Source organism: Caenorhabditis remanei, chromosome V, assembly GCF_010183535.1.
Source record: "Caenorhabditis remanei strain PX506 chromosome V, whole genome shotgun sequence".
NCBI lineage: Eukaryota > Metazoa > Nematoda > Chromadorea > Rhabditida > Rhabditidae > Caenorhabditis > Caenorhabditis remanei.
In genome coordinates, this window is record NC_071332.1 from 20,274,617 (window position 1) to 20,290,770 (window position 16,154).

General features: G+C 38.4%; 1 protein-coding gene and 1 pseudogene across 2 annotated transcripts; one reads left to right on the forward strand and one right to left on the reverse strand.

Moving 5' to 3' along the window:
- Positions 1-1,022: 1,022 nt before the first annotated feature.
- Positions 1,023-4,280, forward strand: GCK72_021558 (uncharacterized protein; the record flags this gene model as incomplete). Its single annotated transcript, XM_053734351.1, has 3 exons — positions 1,023-1,074; positions 1,495-1,647; positions 2,026-4,280. 3 exons carry the CDS (start codon positions 1,023-1,025, stop codon positions 4,278-4,280), a joined length of 2,460 nt encoding a protein of 819 aa, XP_053583264.1.
- On the reverse strand, positions 2,899-7,940 carry GCK72_021559 (annotated as a pseudogene). Its single transcript has 7 exons — positions 7,921-7,940; positions 6,450-6,589; positions 5,954-6,129; positions 5,507-5,578; positions 5,149-5,339; positions 4,607-4,877; positions 2,899-4,296 (listed from the first exon to the last, which is right to left on the reverse strand). Coding segments are annotated over exons 1-7 (2,268 nt in total).
- Between the last annotated feature and the right edge of the window lie 8,214 nt (positions 7,941-16,154).

Here is a 16,154-nt window from a genome sequence, read left to right on the forward strand (position 1 = left end):
ACAAAAAAGAAAGTGCTGGCCGGCTTTTTCCGGGAACGTGGAAGTTTCGAGAAGAAAATTAAAAGTGTGGAGGTCGGTGTCTGTGTTTCGGAGTGTCCGAATGTCCTAGATTGTTAGAAGTTCAGATGACCGTATATCTATCCCAGAAATTTTCAGAAAAAAGGTTATTGACACATGGTAGAAAAACCAAAACTTGGAAAAGGTTTAAAAAAAAACTAAAACGCGTTTTGTTGAATGTTTGCATGTTTGCTATCAGAAATAAGGTCAAGTAAAGAGTATTATGACTCAAATCTTTTGAAGACACACACGAAAAAGGTCTGTTTACTTGCGTACATTAAATTGGGATAGGTATTATTGTAGTTTTTTGTCGTGGTATACATACATATGAGATCACCACAGTATCTTAGAAATTTTACAGCAATCTAGAATATTACAGTATCCCAAAATGCCACAGTTATGAAATGACTTAGTTTCAGAACGGTTGGTTTCCGAAATTATTCAGGTGTTTGTTTTTTTCTTTTTCTAAATTTTTGTCGAAAATCTGTTACTCTGCCAATTTTTGAGGGATTTCAATGATTTTTGGCTCAAAAAAAGTGAAAGTTATGTTGATTTTGTTGTAATGTAAAACCAGCAGTCAGCTGACTTTTCAAATTTCAAATTTTCAAATTTTTCTGATTGCCTCCACCTGTCAAACTTCATCATTTATTTCCTTCTCTCCTACTGTACTAATTTCTTGCTCAATCCACTCAAAATATTACATCACACTCTGTCGTTTCCCCAATTTTGTCACGTTTCCCCCTTTTCCACTATCACCCAAATTTTCCAAACATCATTTTTTAATTGCTTCTCGATATGATTTTCGGTTTTCACCTCCCTTCTAGAACATGGGGGCGGAGCTTCGCAAATGGGGGCGGAGCCAAGAGATAAGCCGTATAAATAGGCCGGAGGGTGATGAACTTTGTATCAGTCCCCTTTTTTGGACTCTCAAAATTGTTAAAATTTCGAAAATTGCAGGACCAATTATGCCGGTTCATCATCACCATCACACTCACCATGTGTCTCTTCTGAAGATCAGTAAGTTGTAGAGAGCGTTCTGGGGTACTGTAGATAGCATTCTGAGATACTGTAGATATCATTCTGGAACACTGTAGATAGCATTCTGGGATACTGTAGATAACATTCTGGGATACTGTAGATAGCATTCCGGGATACTGTAGATAGCACTCTAGGATACCGTAGATAGCATTCAGGGATACTATAGCCTAGCTGGGTACTGTAGATTACTAGCCTAGATCCAATTTCCAACCTATGCACTTTCTCCTCTCTCAAAGATCACTCTTATCAGCCGCATCACCGAAAATTTCCGAAATTTTTTTGATTTTCTATTTGCCAACACAACACCTGTCCAGTAAACCTTATCACTATACTCTACAATGAAATTAGTTCTTTTTTCTTATCAGTTTTTAATGTAGTCTAATTACACTTTTTTTGCAGAGAAGATCTTCTCGAAACATTCTTCGCACGGGAAGAAGTTGACTCGTGATGAGGCTCGCTCGGCTCTTCATGACATTGAGCACTTGGCCAAAGAGCTCCATTTCCAGAAGGTGTTCGATCATCATGCTCATGACGGACATATTTCGTTGAAGGGTGAGTAAAAAGAAAATAATTGACATTTTTAAAATCAGGAAGTTAAGACGGTTCGAATGGATGCGTTTTTAAACTAGGCTACTGTATCTTAGAGTGATTTCAAAGTCAAATTCAAAGAAACTTACATTTTTGGAATCAGAAGGTCAAAACGGTTATAGTCATTCGAACCGCCAGGACCTCCTGATTCCAACTCTGTATTTTTCATTCATTTTAGAACAAGGCTCACTGAGCTGCGGTTGGCTATCTCCAGCGTATAGAGTAACATGATGATATTCACTCGAACCGTCCCGTTTCGCTAATTCTAAAACTTTAGTTTTGATAAATTTTGAGCCAAAACTGATTGCGATACCGCTATTTTAACAAAAACCTGATTTTCAGCCTTCCTCGAATTCATCGCTCCCCACCACGGACACCACACCCATCACGCTCACCACGCTCACGGTCATCCAGGACACCACGAGGTCCACCATCACCATCATCATGTGGCTGCAAAGGACTCGAGCTCATCTAGCTCCTCCTCCTCGAGCTCCAGCTCCAGCTCTTCGAGCTCCTCGAGCTCATCGTCCTCGGAATCTGAAGACGAGAAGCATCACCATAAGAAGCACGCGAAGAAGCATCTTAAGAAGAGAGCCCATAAGAAGGCCGAGTCCAGCAGCTCCAGCTCCTCCAGCTCTAGCTCCAGCTCCTCCTCCTCATCGTCTTCTTCGTCATCATCCTCATCTGAATCCGAAGACGAGAAGCACCATCACAAGAAGGCCAAGAAGCACTTGAAGAAGCATCATAAGAAGATTGAGTCTAGCTTTTCCTCGAGCTCCAGCTCCAGCTCTTCTAGCTCCTCTTCTTCATCGTCCAGCTCATCTGAATCAGAAGACGAAAAGCATCACCATAAGAAGCATGCTAAGAAGCACCTGAAGAAGCACCATAAGAAGGTGGAGAGCTCTTCCTCCTCGAGTTCCAGCTCATCCTCCTCCAGCTCCTCCAGCTCCTCTTCCTCATCTTCATCTTCGTCGGAATCTGAAGACGAGAAACATCACCATAAGAAGCATGCTAAGAAGCACGTGAAACATCACAAGAAGGCCGCTTCCTCTTCTTCAAGCTCTAGCTCATCAAGCTCGAGCTCCTCCTCCTCCTCATCGTCTTCTTCATCAGAATCTGAAGACGAGAAGAAGAAGGTGCACAAGAAGAAGCACGTAAAGAAGCATCACGGAAAGAAGCATCATAAGAAGGCAGTGTCTAGCTCTAGCAGCTCGTCTAGCAGCTCCAGCTCCAGCTCATCTTCGTCATCTTCGGAGTCAGAGGCTGAAAAGAAGGAGCATCATGAGGAGCACAAGGAGCATCATCATGAGCCACATCACGCTCATGGAGAGCACCATGCTCATCATGAGCACAAGGATGGTCACCACGCTCCACACCACGGGGAACACCATACCGCCCACCATGGAGAGCATCATCACGCTCCCCACCACGAGCACGGGACCCATCACACCGCCCATCATGAGCACAAGGATGGCCACCACGCTCACGGAGAACACCACCACGCCCCACATCATGGCGAGCACCACACCGCCCATCATGAACATGGAACTCATCATCATGTCCCTCATCATGAGCACGGAACCCACGGACACCATGCCACCCATCATGAACATGGAACCCATCATGGAGAGCATCACGCTCACGGAGAACACCATCACGCTCCTCACCACGAGCATGGAACCCACGGACACCATACCGCCCATCACGGAGAGCATCACCACGCTCCACACCACGAGCACGGCCATCATACCGCCCATCATGAACACAAGGAGGGACACCACGCTCCCCACCATGAGCACGGACACCACACCGCCCATCATGAGCACAAGGATGGTCACCACGAGCATGGGACCCACGGACATCATACCGCCCATCACGGAGAACACCACCACGCTCCTCACCACGAGCATGGGACCCATCACACCGCCCATCATGAGCACGGGACCCACGGACACCATACCGCCCATCATGAACATGGAACCCATCATCATGAGCCACACCACGGGGAACATCATCACGCCCCTCATCATGCCCACCACGAACATGGGACCCATCATACCGCCCATCATGAACACAAGGACGGACATCATGCCCCACACCACGGAGAGCACCACGGACATCACGCTCCACACCACGAGCATGGAACTCATGGACACCATACCGCCCATCATGAACATGGAACCCATCATCATGCCCCACACCATGAGCATGGGACCCACGGACACCATACCGCCCATCACGGAGAACACCATCACACCCCACATCATGCCCACCACGAGCACGGAACCCATGGAGAACACCACCACGGAGCCCATCACGCCCCACATCACGGCGAGCATCATCATGTTGCCCATCACGGACACCACCACTCCGCGCCGCACCACGGAGAGCACGGACATCACGGACATGGAGATCATCACCATGCCCACCATGAGCACGCCGTCCACGGACACCACGGACACCACGGAGAGCACGGAGAGCACGGAGAGCATCACGAGCACCACAAGGAGAATGCCGGTGGAAAGCATCATGGACACCATAAGAAGCATTCAAAGAAGCACGCGAAGAAGTCGCATAAGAAGGGTCACCGTCATTAGACGGGCGGTGCAGAGTCTAGTGCTGGCGATGATAAATGCTTCGATGTATCATTTGTACTTTAATGATTTTGATTTTGATTATGAGATTTTGTAACAGTTTAGTAGAGTTTCAATAAAGTATGTATGCATTTTTGAAGTATTCTAGAACATTCTAAGCCACTTTTATGATAAAAATCATTTTCAAACACAGAAAAACGAGGGTTCCGAGAGAATAAATCCAAATGAATCGAACAGAAACACAAACTCCATCACTTTTTCGTGTTCCACTTGAATTTTCTGGAAAACAAACTGAATTTCGAAGACTTTTCATATTATTTTTCACTCACCAACACCCCATTGACCATCTCCATGAGCATCGCCAACCGCGGTGCATAATTTTTCAGTCTCATCTCATTCCGATAGTATTCATGCAGATTTTCAGAAATTTCAGACAAAAACGCGTCGGATGCCTGGAGAGTTTGTCCGAGTAGTTTTCGCGATGCATAGTTCCAGACAATTTGCGATAAGGCAAAATTTATTTCAGTGTCCGTGAAATTCCATTCAAGGCAGGGACGGACAACGATGTCAAAGTAGAGGATGTAATTTTTTCGAATTGCTCTGAATTTTTGATTATTTTGATGCCTAGAACCTTTCAGAACGCTCTCGATTGCTTCGAGCATTCTGGTACATTCTCTCACATTTCCGGCAATTTTGAAGAATTTTAAAAGCCAAGAATGCTTCAAAACTCATTACTTTCATTTTGGTGCATTTAGGTGCATTTTGAAGCATTTTTGAGGCATTTTAGAGCGTTCTAAAGGCCAAGAATGCTCAAAAATGCACCAAAAATGATCTTGTTACATTTTGACTCTTTAAAATGACAAAAACTCACTTTCTAAACCGATCGAACTGATTTTCCATCAAATCCGAGTAATCCACATGGAAGTCATCAATTCGAGTAGCAATATCATCCGAAATAAGCAGTAGCCTTTCGTCTAGACACTTTTGACCAAAAACTCTAACAGACATTGTATTCCGTTCGAATCGACGCCAGACACCCCACGCGATTTTGAATAAATTAAGCTGAAATGATAGTTTTGGGCAGTTTGAGGGGATTTTGAGCATCTCAAGCCTTCAAAATGTTCCAAAATAGCCGGAAATGTGTCAGAATGCGCCAAAATAATTTTGACTCATTTTAATGCATACTAGACCTCTAAAATGCTCCAAAATAGACCATAACCCTACCGTACCCTCTCATGCTCCGGTAATCCATAGAACTGCTCAGAATGCATCAACCACTCGGCTGCTCTTGTCATCAGTTCCTCCCAATGAGTGAAATAGTTATTAAAATGAATAGAATCCTCGAATTTTGGGTTATAGTTCTGCCCGGAACGCAATTTTCGAAGTGAGAATGTCATTTTTGAAGGGCATTGAGAGATTTAAATTGGGAGGTGGTTGGTGGGTGGAACTGCAAAAATTTTAGGTAGATAATGGGATTGAAATGCACAAAAATGCATTAGAATAAGCTGTGTGCATTTTGAAACATTTTCAACCAACTTTTCTACCAAAATGCTCTAAAATGCTTCAAAATGCACTAATGTGTATTTTGAAGCATTCTGAAACATTTTTGACTAATGTTTTGCATTCAGAATGCTCCAGAATGCACCATTCAGCTATTTTTCGCCGGAACTCCCTACCTCCTCCAATATCTTTCGTGATCTTCTTATCAATGGATCAATATTAATCCATTCTGTCTCTTTTCGGGTAACTGGATGAACAATTGGATATGATACACGTTCTTCACACTTGACCCTCCTTCGAAGCGATGGAGATTTGGCGGGCACTACTTCGAGGTCACTGGGAGGGGATTTGGCTTAAAATTAAGGGGATAATTGGAAAAAAATTGATTTGAAACAGCGCATTTCAAGGAAATAGAATTGATTAAGAATAATGATAATGCGCTTGAAAGATATCCGTGCATTCTGGCTTAATATGGTGCATCGGAGAGACTGTGATGCGTTACAATGCACAAAAAAGCATCATATCTATTTGAGTGCTTTCTGCTGTGTTCTCTCTCCGAAAATTGGCAAAAAAAAACCACTCAAAATGGTCCCGAATGCACTAGAATGAGTACTGTGCTTTCTGGCACAGTATCATGGGCATTTTTAAGCGTTTTGAGCCCAAAAAACTCACTTCTCCAGTCCCTCATTCCCAATTTCTGACACTTTTTGAGTCTACAGTACTTGCATGAGTAGGTTAGAGACAAATTACATGTTCCAGGTGAGTCAGGGGGTTGACGGCATACATAGTCTTCTTTTCGGTTGATAGTACGTCTGGAATTAGAGGTTTTGAAGGGAAATGTTTCCAAAAATCTTCCAAAAATGCATCATATTGAGCCAGAATGCTCAAAAATGCAAATTGATCATTCTAATGAATTCTAACTCACCTAAAAAACATGGCACACCCCCGACAAGTACAGTAGCGAGCATAAGTGAGCACCCCTTCATACTTTTATATGTAACTCTGTTGAATCGTGTCCGTTTTGCATAAACTTTTTTTTGAAAGAAAGCCAAAGTATTCAGCAATAAGAAAATATGTTTTTTGAAAAATTTGCGTTTGCTGATTTTTTCGATAATCGATTTTTCCTGATCTTGATTTGAAAATTCGAAAAAAAACTTTTTATTTTTCTCTTGGAGATATTGAGTTTTTAGTTTAAAAATGTTGGAAAACACTCGAATAAACAAAAATTATGTTGAATCGGCTTCTCAACTCCTGAGAATCGTGCTAGAGCTCCAGAAGTCAAAAGTAGTGCCTTCGGGGAAATCATCATAACTCATCAAAAATTTTCAAAATTTTTTGAAACATGTACCAAAATACGTGTCTTGAGTTTTTCTACAAACCAACATTAAAAAATTACAATTTTAGAAAAAATAATTTTTCAAATTTTTTTCACTCAAAAATTATTTTATTCTCATTTTTTCTCAATTTCCGTTATTTTCTGGCTATAAAACGTACATACGTTACAAAAACTGTATGCAAAGTGTTTTATCACAAATAACAAAACACATGTATGTATTCCTTGTTCGTGTTATAGCCAGAAAATAACGGAAATTGAGAAAAAATGAGAATAAAATAATTTTGAGTGAAAAAAATTTGAAAAATTATTTTTTCTAAAATTGTAATTTTTTAATGTTGGTTTGTAGAAAAACTCAAGACACGTATTTTGGTACATGTTTCAAAAAATTTTGAGAATTTTTTGATGAGTTATGATGATTTCCCCGAAGGCACTACTTTTGACTTCTGGAGCTCTAGCACGATTCTCAGGAGTTGAGAAGCCGATTCAACATAATTTTTTGTTTATTCGAGTGTTTTCCAACATTTTTAAACTAAAAACTCAATATCTCCAAGAGAAAAATAAAAAGTTTTTTTTCGAATTTTCAAATCAAGATCAGGAAAAATCGATTATCGAAAAAATCTGCAAACGCAAATTTTTCAAAAAACATATTTTCTTATTGCTGAATACTTTGGCTTTCTTTCAAAAAAAAGTTTATGCAAAACGGACACGATTCAACAGAGTTACATATAAAAGTATGAAGGGGTGCTCACTTATGCTCGCTACTGTATGTACACCAAAGTGATGGCCATGACCATCGTTACCACATACCAAGCACTTGTTAACTGCATAGGTTAGGTCCATTCTTGTTCGAAAAATCGAAAAATTTACGATTTTTAAGTTGAAATATTGAAAACTCAGATAAAAATAAAGGAGAAATGACGAATCATTGCGGGAGGAGGAAGAGAGATTGGAGGTTTAGAGAAAGAAAGTATACGTTTTGGTCAGAGAATTTGACACGGAAATTGTGTTGAATAAATAAATGTGTGTGCTGCATGCGTCAACGAAATTTAGCTCTAAAAACGTCATTGTCTCCAGAAGACGTCCGAATAAATTTTTAAAAAATAGAAAAGACTATGTCTCCATAAGCAAAGCACAGTTCTGACAACTGCGCTCCACCGAAATGCAATTGAGAAATGCCTCTTATTCTCTGAGTCTCTCAATTTCGCACATAATATTCTCTGGTTCCAGTAGAGCGCGGTTGTAAAAACCGTGCCGCGTTTATAATTAAGGGAAATTTCTATTTTTCTGTCTAGGTATTACGTCTGCCAACTTACTGAATCCTACAGATTCCTTTTTGAGGTTACATATAGCGATGGTTGCGGATTGGTTTTTTGATTTGTAGGTTGAAGAATTATTGTTTTTTTTTTTAAATTGTTTACGTTATCAGTACCGCACGCTTTCTACCGCCCCGTCGCATTTGAGAAAGTATCGGTGAGAGATGCAGAGAATTGCGGTGGAGCGCAGTTATGAAGAAAATGCTTGCTCAGTTATATGCTGCGTCAAATCCCATATATTATGTTTATTAAATAGGAGTTTCAAAAAAACAGAACAAATGAGAGGAAAAATCGTTTATTAAAGTTCGAAAAGTGTTTCAAAAATAATCCGAAGTATAATACACAAACTATTCGAGTCACAGGCCACCCTTGTCTCAAATGAAAATCATTTGACTATTTAATTCATACGTAACTACAAAAAAAGGTATTCTAGTCACAGGCACTCACGGTTAGAGAACAGGATAATTCCGAAGAACCGCCCTGAAGATCACATTGAAGAAACCCATGTTTCTAGACGTAAATTATTAACTACCGTAAAAACTGTATTAGAGCGACATGTCGCTCTATTTTTCAACCGCCTCTCAGAAAATTTTTGTGATTTCAGAAACTCATTGAAGTTAAACGGAAAAACACTTTTTGAAAGTTCTATTAGTTGTTCTAGAGGTTACTATTCACGTTGCTTCTAATCAGAACCAAAAAAATACACTGGGATAATCATATTCATGAATCCTGAGTATAGATGGGTGTCGCTCTATTAGAGGTGCCGTTCTATTAAAGGTGTCGCTCTAATACAGTTTTTACGGTAACTATCTAATTAGTACAAAACTACACAAGGTATTCTAGTCACAGTCACCCCCGGTTACAGTCCAAGCAGATCCCGATATCTCATCAAATTCCAGCCACATCCATCCGTCTCATTCTCCTCGATTTCCTCCTCAGTTCGGACTCCTTCATGTCGTTGCAATTCGGCGGACATCGGGAAGTACTCATCGAGAGTTTCGTAGGCTGAAAAAGAAGAAACTCAGAGTGAAAATAAGATTTTTGAGGGTTCCCGATTGTCTAATTGGTGCAATTTTTCTCAAAACGCCTCGATTTTTACCTTTTTATCGAATTCTTCTTGGAATTCAGCTATCCGAGTGGGCATTGTATCGGATTCCGTGGAAGATGTTCGTCGCGAACGTTTAGAGCGGATCTGGAAGTAAAAAAAAAATAAAGTTCCCAAAAATATCAATTTTTTCGAAAATCAAAGAAATTTCGTTCAAAATGAAAGAAAACTGAGGGAATTAACAGAGAAAATGACGAGAAATTGATTTTTCAACTATTTTTAACAAGAAAATTCACAAAAATTCTTATTTCAAACGATTTTTCAGATTTTTTTCCAAAATCAAATACTGGAAATACTGATATACCTTCAGTGATGAAGTTATCGTGGATGATGATTCTAAATCCGAGCTATTTGGATCGTGTTTTAGTGAATATTTCAACATGGACGAAGAGGATATTCTTGATATCGTTAATCCAATCAAAACTACATGTACTGATATTTTATTCGTGCCGGATCAAATCGAACTATTACTGTCCAAATTAAAAAGCAGAAATAACACGTCTCCGGACAACATCCCTGCTATATTTCTCAAGAAGGCGTGCACTTCTCTCGCTCTTCCCTTATCAATAATATTCAGGGAGAGCTATAGAGTCGGTAGGTTGCCTAGCTTATGGAAAACAGCCATAGTTCTCCCTCTCCACAAAAAGGGCTCTCGTTCCGATCCCTCAAATTACCGTCCAATTTCTCTCACATCTAATATTTGCAAAGTTATGGAGAAAACGGTGAGAAAACATGTTGTGGATAATTTAACCGAATTTGAACTAATTTCCAAACGACAGTTCGGTTTTCGGAATCGGAGAAACACTGTATCTCAATTATTAGTTTATCAGAACAAACTGATTTCAAATATGCTCAATGGACTGGACACTCATAGTATCTATATTGACTTCCAACGTGCTTTCGATACTGTTCCAATCACTAAACTTATTCACAAACTACAATCATTTGGAATTTCAAACAAACTGATTAAGTGGATTGATTCATTTATTTCTAACAGAAAATTCCAAGTAATGGTAAACGGAACATTATCTACCGAAAGACCAGTGTTATCAGGAGTCCCTCAAGGCTCAGTTCTTGGACCAACTCTGTTTCTCCTATATATTAACTGCATTGGAACCGAATTTATAAGCAACCAATTGCTGTTTGCTGACGATTTAAAAATATATTCGCCATGTAACAAGTCAATCGACACTGATTTGAGAACGTTGGAGAAGTGGTGTGATACGTGGAAGATGAAAGTAGCTCCTATGAAGTGTGAACATATAATATTCTCGCACAAAAACACACCAGCTATTGATAGTGATCTGAATCTAAAATTGAATGATATGTCGATTCCAGCTGTGACCCCAGTCCGCGATCTCGGAATCTATTTCTCCAGTCAACTTAGCTTTACTCATCATCACGCTCTGATTATTCGGAAAGCTCATCAAAGGATAATATATTCTTTTCGGTCCTAAAATATGCGTCGTGGAAAGTATTCATCAAATGTTACGTGGTTTACATTCGTCCTCTACTGGAATATGGCACTGTGGTCACATCACCTATTCAGAAGGAGAATGTTATAATGCTGGAATCAGTCCAGAAATCTTTTATTTTCAGAGTTTATAAGAAATTCAAAATGCCGTCTTCATCGTATTTCGAGGCTCTTGAAGAATGTGATCTAAAATCACTGGAACATCGAAGACTATGTATTGATTTAATCTTCACCTATAAACTGATGGTTACCAAGGAAATTATTATTGATGATCCTATATTCGAATTTTTGGACCATTCAAAACTACGTCGGCATAGATATTATCTCAAATCTCTAACTACGAACTCGAATAAATTATTTTCTCAAATACTCTCTAATAGAGTTCTCCGTTGTTGGAATTCTTTATCAGAATTGGTGTTTCCGGTTAAACCGAGCACAGCTGTCTTTAAGAGCAGAATATGTAAATATGATCTCAATAATTTCCTGTCATTAAACCCAACAAATTATTAAATTTACTTTACCTCCTATGGATAGTGGAGCTAATCTCGAGGTAGCAGAAAGTGCAGAAAACTATTTTTTTCTTATTTAAAAAGTAGTTTTTTGCTTTTTTTTTTGCTACCGCTAGAATAGGCCCATTATCATTATGTATGCTTTCTTTCTCTTTTTACTAACCATCTCTTACATGTAAATTCAAAAACCATTCCATTTTCTCGTGTCAGTGGTTTCCGCCCATCGATGAAATAAAGAAATTATTAATTATTAATCAAAGAAATTTTGCTGAAAACGGAAGAATAATTGAACGAAGAAGCGTTTTAGAAAAAAATTAAAGCTTTTAAAATAATATATTTATTGAAAACCTGAAAAAAGCAGAAAAAAACCGTCGAAAAATCACTTTTTTAGAAGAAAAAAACAATTTTCATGAGTTTCAAAAATCTATATTCGCGTCGAGACCCACTGCGCAATACAACACAATGCGCCTTTAATACCGTACACTTTTCTTTTCATTTCTTTATTTTTTCCATCGATTTCCCCTCATTTTTCATTGATTTTCGCCATTTTTTTTTTGGAAATTTTGGAAAATAAAACTCTAGAAAATTCTCACATGCTATGCGCACCTGCACTCACACTTAATCCCCTTCCTTTTGCTCATTTTCCCCATTTTTCCCTAGCAACCGAGTTTTCCCTTCCAAAACATCAAAATTCTTCAAAATTCCTCAAATTTTCTCAATATTTTTCAGATGAAACGAAAAGCAAGCCCAAAAGCGCCAACTTTGGCTAAAAAAGTGTCAATAAAGATAGAAGCGCCGGAGAGTCCGGTGGAACCCCCGCCGAGACCCATTACAGAAATCGATATTGGCAATATATCGGCTCTCGATGAGATCAAATCTCATCCTTTTTTGAGAATGAGAACCGGCAGAATGTGTTAGTTATTTGTTTCAGAAAAAAAAATTTCCAGAAAAAAATTCCAAAAAAAAATTTTTTTTTCAAATTTTTTTTTTCAGTCGAAGTCCAAAAAATTCTCGGCGAAGGAGTCTTTGGACTAGTCTACGAAGTGATTAATAAGGTTTTTTTCATCGAAAAACCCTGAAAAATCAATAAAATTTCAGAAAAAGGAGCGACTCGCGGCGAAAGTGATGAAGACGTCGAATGAGCCAGCGGATTTGTGGAAAATCGAGTTGATTGTACGGTTTTAGAGTGGAAATAGCTGAAAAATAGCCAGAAAATCGGATTTTTCATGTCAGAAAAGTCATTTTTCACTCAAAATTCAATTTTCAGACAAAAATTCGAGATTTTTAGGTCAAAAACCACAAATTTCAGTCGAATATTCGAACCAAAAATCTCCTTTTTTGCTTCAAAATTCACATTTTTAGACAAAAATGGTGTTGTTTAGGTCAGAAACCCAATTTTTCAGACAAAAATGCAGATTTGGTGAAAAATCTTCGATTTCTTGCCAGAAAAAAGCATTTTTTAGACAAAAATCCGGCATTTTTTGTGAAAAATCTTCGATTTCTCGTTAAAAACCATAAATTTCAGACGAAAATGCGAGATTTCAGGTTAAAAACCGCATTTTTTGAAGCAAAACCCGTGTTTTTCAGGCAAAAATCAGGGATTTTTGGTGAAAAACCTCCATTTTCTTGTTAAAAACTTTCCATTTTTTTTGTCAAAAACTGCTTTTTTCAGGCAAAAGTGGTGTTTTTTAGGCCAGAAACCCAATTTTTCAGACAAAAATTCGAGATTTTTCGTTTACAATCTCCAATTTCTCTTCAAAAACGGCGTTTTTCAGACAAAACTGGCGTTTTTTATGTTAAAAACCTCTATTTTTGCGTCAAAAACTGTGGTTTTCAGACGAATGTTCGGAATCTTCAGGCCAAAAACCGCATTTTTCGCTTCAAAATTCACAATTTTCAATGAAAAAATAACGTTTTTTAGGTCAGAAACCCAATTTTTCAGACAAAAATCCTCCATTTCTGGTGAAAAACCTACATTTTCTTGTCAGAAACTGGGTTTTTCAGACAAAAATCGTGATTTTCTGACCAAAAATCGCATGTTTTTCGGGTTTTTCGTGTCGAAAATGCCTTTTTTTGTCATTTTTTACTCAAAATTCATTTTTTTTCTATAAAAAACTTTCAGATTCTCGAGAAACTGTCCAAAAAGCCACACGAGAATATACTCCAAATGATTTCATCTGGAACATGTCTCAATCCACCTCCCTATTGTTCTAGAAATGTCATTTTTCTTCCGGTCGTCGGTCCGACTCTTCTCGATATCATTGATAGTGAGTAAATGGATGGAAATTCGGAATTTTTCGGCATTTTTTAACCGGAAAACACGTTTTTTCGAGTGAAAATTGGTTGATTTCAGCGATTTTTCAGATAAAAACTTACAAAAATCACGATTTTCAGCCTAGAAACCGGTTTTTGTGCTCAAAAAATGCTCATTTTTCTTCAAAAAATGCTCATTTTTCCTCAAAAAATGCCAATTTTTTCCTCAATAATTCCAATTTCCTCTATTTCCAGCCAGCGAAAGAGAACTTTGTCCGGGTGAGAAAGGAATCACATTCCCCGTGGCTCAAATCCAATCAATCGGTCGTCAAATAGTGAGTGCAATGTGTCATTTGGATGTGATCGGAGTATTTCATCTCGATTTGAAACCAGAGAACATTTATTTCGTCGATAACGGAAAATTCGAATTAACTCCGTTGCCGTCGAGACATTTGTCCATAGTTTTGAGGGATACACGGATTCAAATCGGAGATTTCGGATGCTCGAAATTTCATCCGGAAGACGGTGGGGAGCCGACGCCGAAACTCGTTCAGACACAGAATTATCGGTCGCCGGAAGTCTTCATTGGTAAGGAATTCACAGAGTTTTCAGATTTTCCTGTGAAAAATCACAATTTTGGGTGGAAAAAATGGAATAATCGACCGTAAAATCACGAAAAATTTTCATTTTCCGTACAGATATCACGATTTTCGTGTGAAAAATGACGAAAATCGTTCGAAAATCACAATTTTGTTGTGAATTGAGCCAAACTGAACATCTGGACACACATATACACAGACAGACGGAAAAAAGATTTTTTCAGAGATTTGTGAAAAATCGCAATTTTGGGTGGAAAAAATGCAAATTTTGATCGAAAAACCAAAAAATTCAACATTTTGGTCGGAAATTGAGCCAAAATGGACATCTGGACACACAGACACACAGAGAGACAGATTATACTCAAAAAATGAAAAAATCGACCGAAAATTCACTCTTTTTATAAACAACCACATCCGGATAGACATACAGACATCTGGACACACAGACAGACAAAAGTGGACATCTGGACACACAGACAGACCGAGAACGTCTTCAAATATGCAAAAAGTCGACGAAAATCGGTCAAAACTTGCATTTTTGATCGCAAAATCACAAAAATTCATCATTTTGCGTACAAAAAACAGATTTTCTTGTGAAAAATCATGAAAATCGGTCCAAAATGGAAAAAAAATCGACCGAAAACGAAATATTTAACAAAAAAATCACAACATTTTTGTATTTTCCATCGTAAACCACTAAAAACTAGATATCTGGACATCCGGATAGCCTTACAGACATCTGGACACACCTACACACAGACAGACCGAGAACATCTTCAAATATGCAAAAAGTCGACGAAAATCGGACAAAAATGCAAATTTTGATCGAAAAAACACGAAAAATTATCATTTTGCGGACAGAAAACAGATTTTCCTGTGAAAAATCATGAAAATCAATCAAAAATGGGAAAAATCGACCTAAAATTCCATATTTTTTTCATAAAAAATCACAAAAAATCATCATTTTCCGTACAGAAAACAGATTTTTCTGTTATCTGGACATCCGGATGAACATACAGACATCTGGACACGCCTACACACAGACAGACCGAGAATGTCTTTTAATTTGCAGAAAGTCGACGAAAATCGGTCGAAAGTGCAAATTCTGATCGAGATAACACGAAAAATCATCATTTTGCGGACAGAAAACAGATTTTCTTGTGAAAAATCGCAATTTTTGGGGAAAAAAAACGGAAAATCGACCGAAAATTCACTCTTTTTTATAAAAAATCACAAAAAATCATCATTTTCCGTACAGAAAACAGATTTTTCTCTTATCTGGACATCCGGATGAACATACAGACTTCTGGATACACAGACACACAGACAGACGGAAAACTGATTTTTTCAGGGATTTTACTGTGAAAAATCACGAAAATCGGTCGAAAATCGCAACTTCTGGTTGGAAAAAACGGAAAAAACTATCGAAAATGCAATTTTTTATAGAAAAATCGCAAAAAAATCAACATTTTACGCACAGTAAACAGATTTTCGTGTGAAAAATGACGAAAATATTTCGAAAATTGAGCCTAATAAGGACATCTGGACACAGAGACACACAGAAAAACGGAATATACTCAAAAAATTGAGAGAAAATTGACCGAAAATGCAATTTTTCACAGAAAAATCACAAAATTTTAGTATTTCTTATCGAAAATCTCCTATCTGAACATCCGGATAGACATACAGACCTCTGGAGGCACATACATACAGAAGTGGACATCTGGACATCTGGACACACAGACAGATCGAAAAAAAAACACAAAAATGCATCATTTTCCGTTCAGA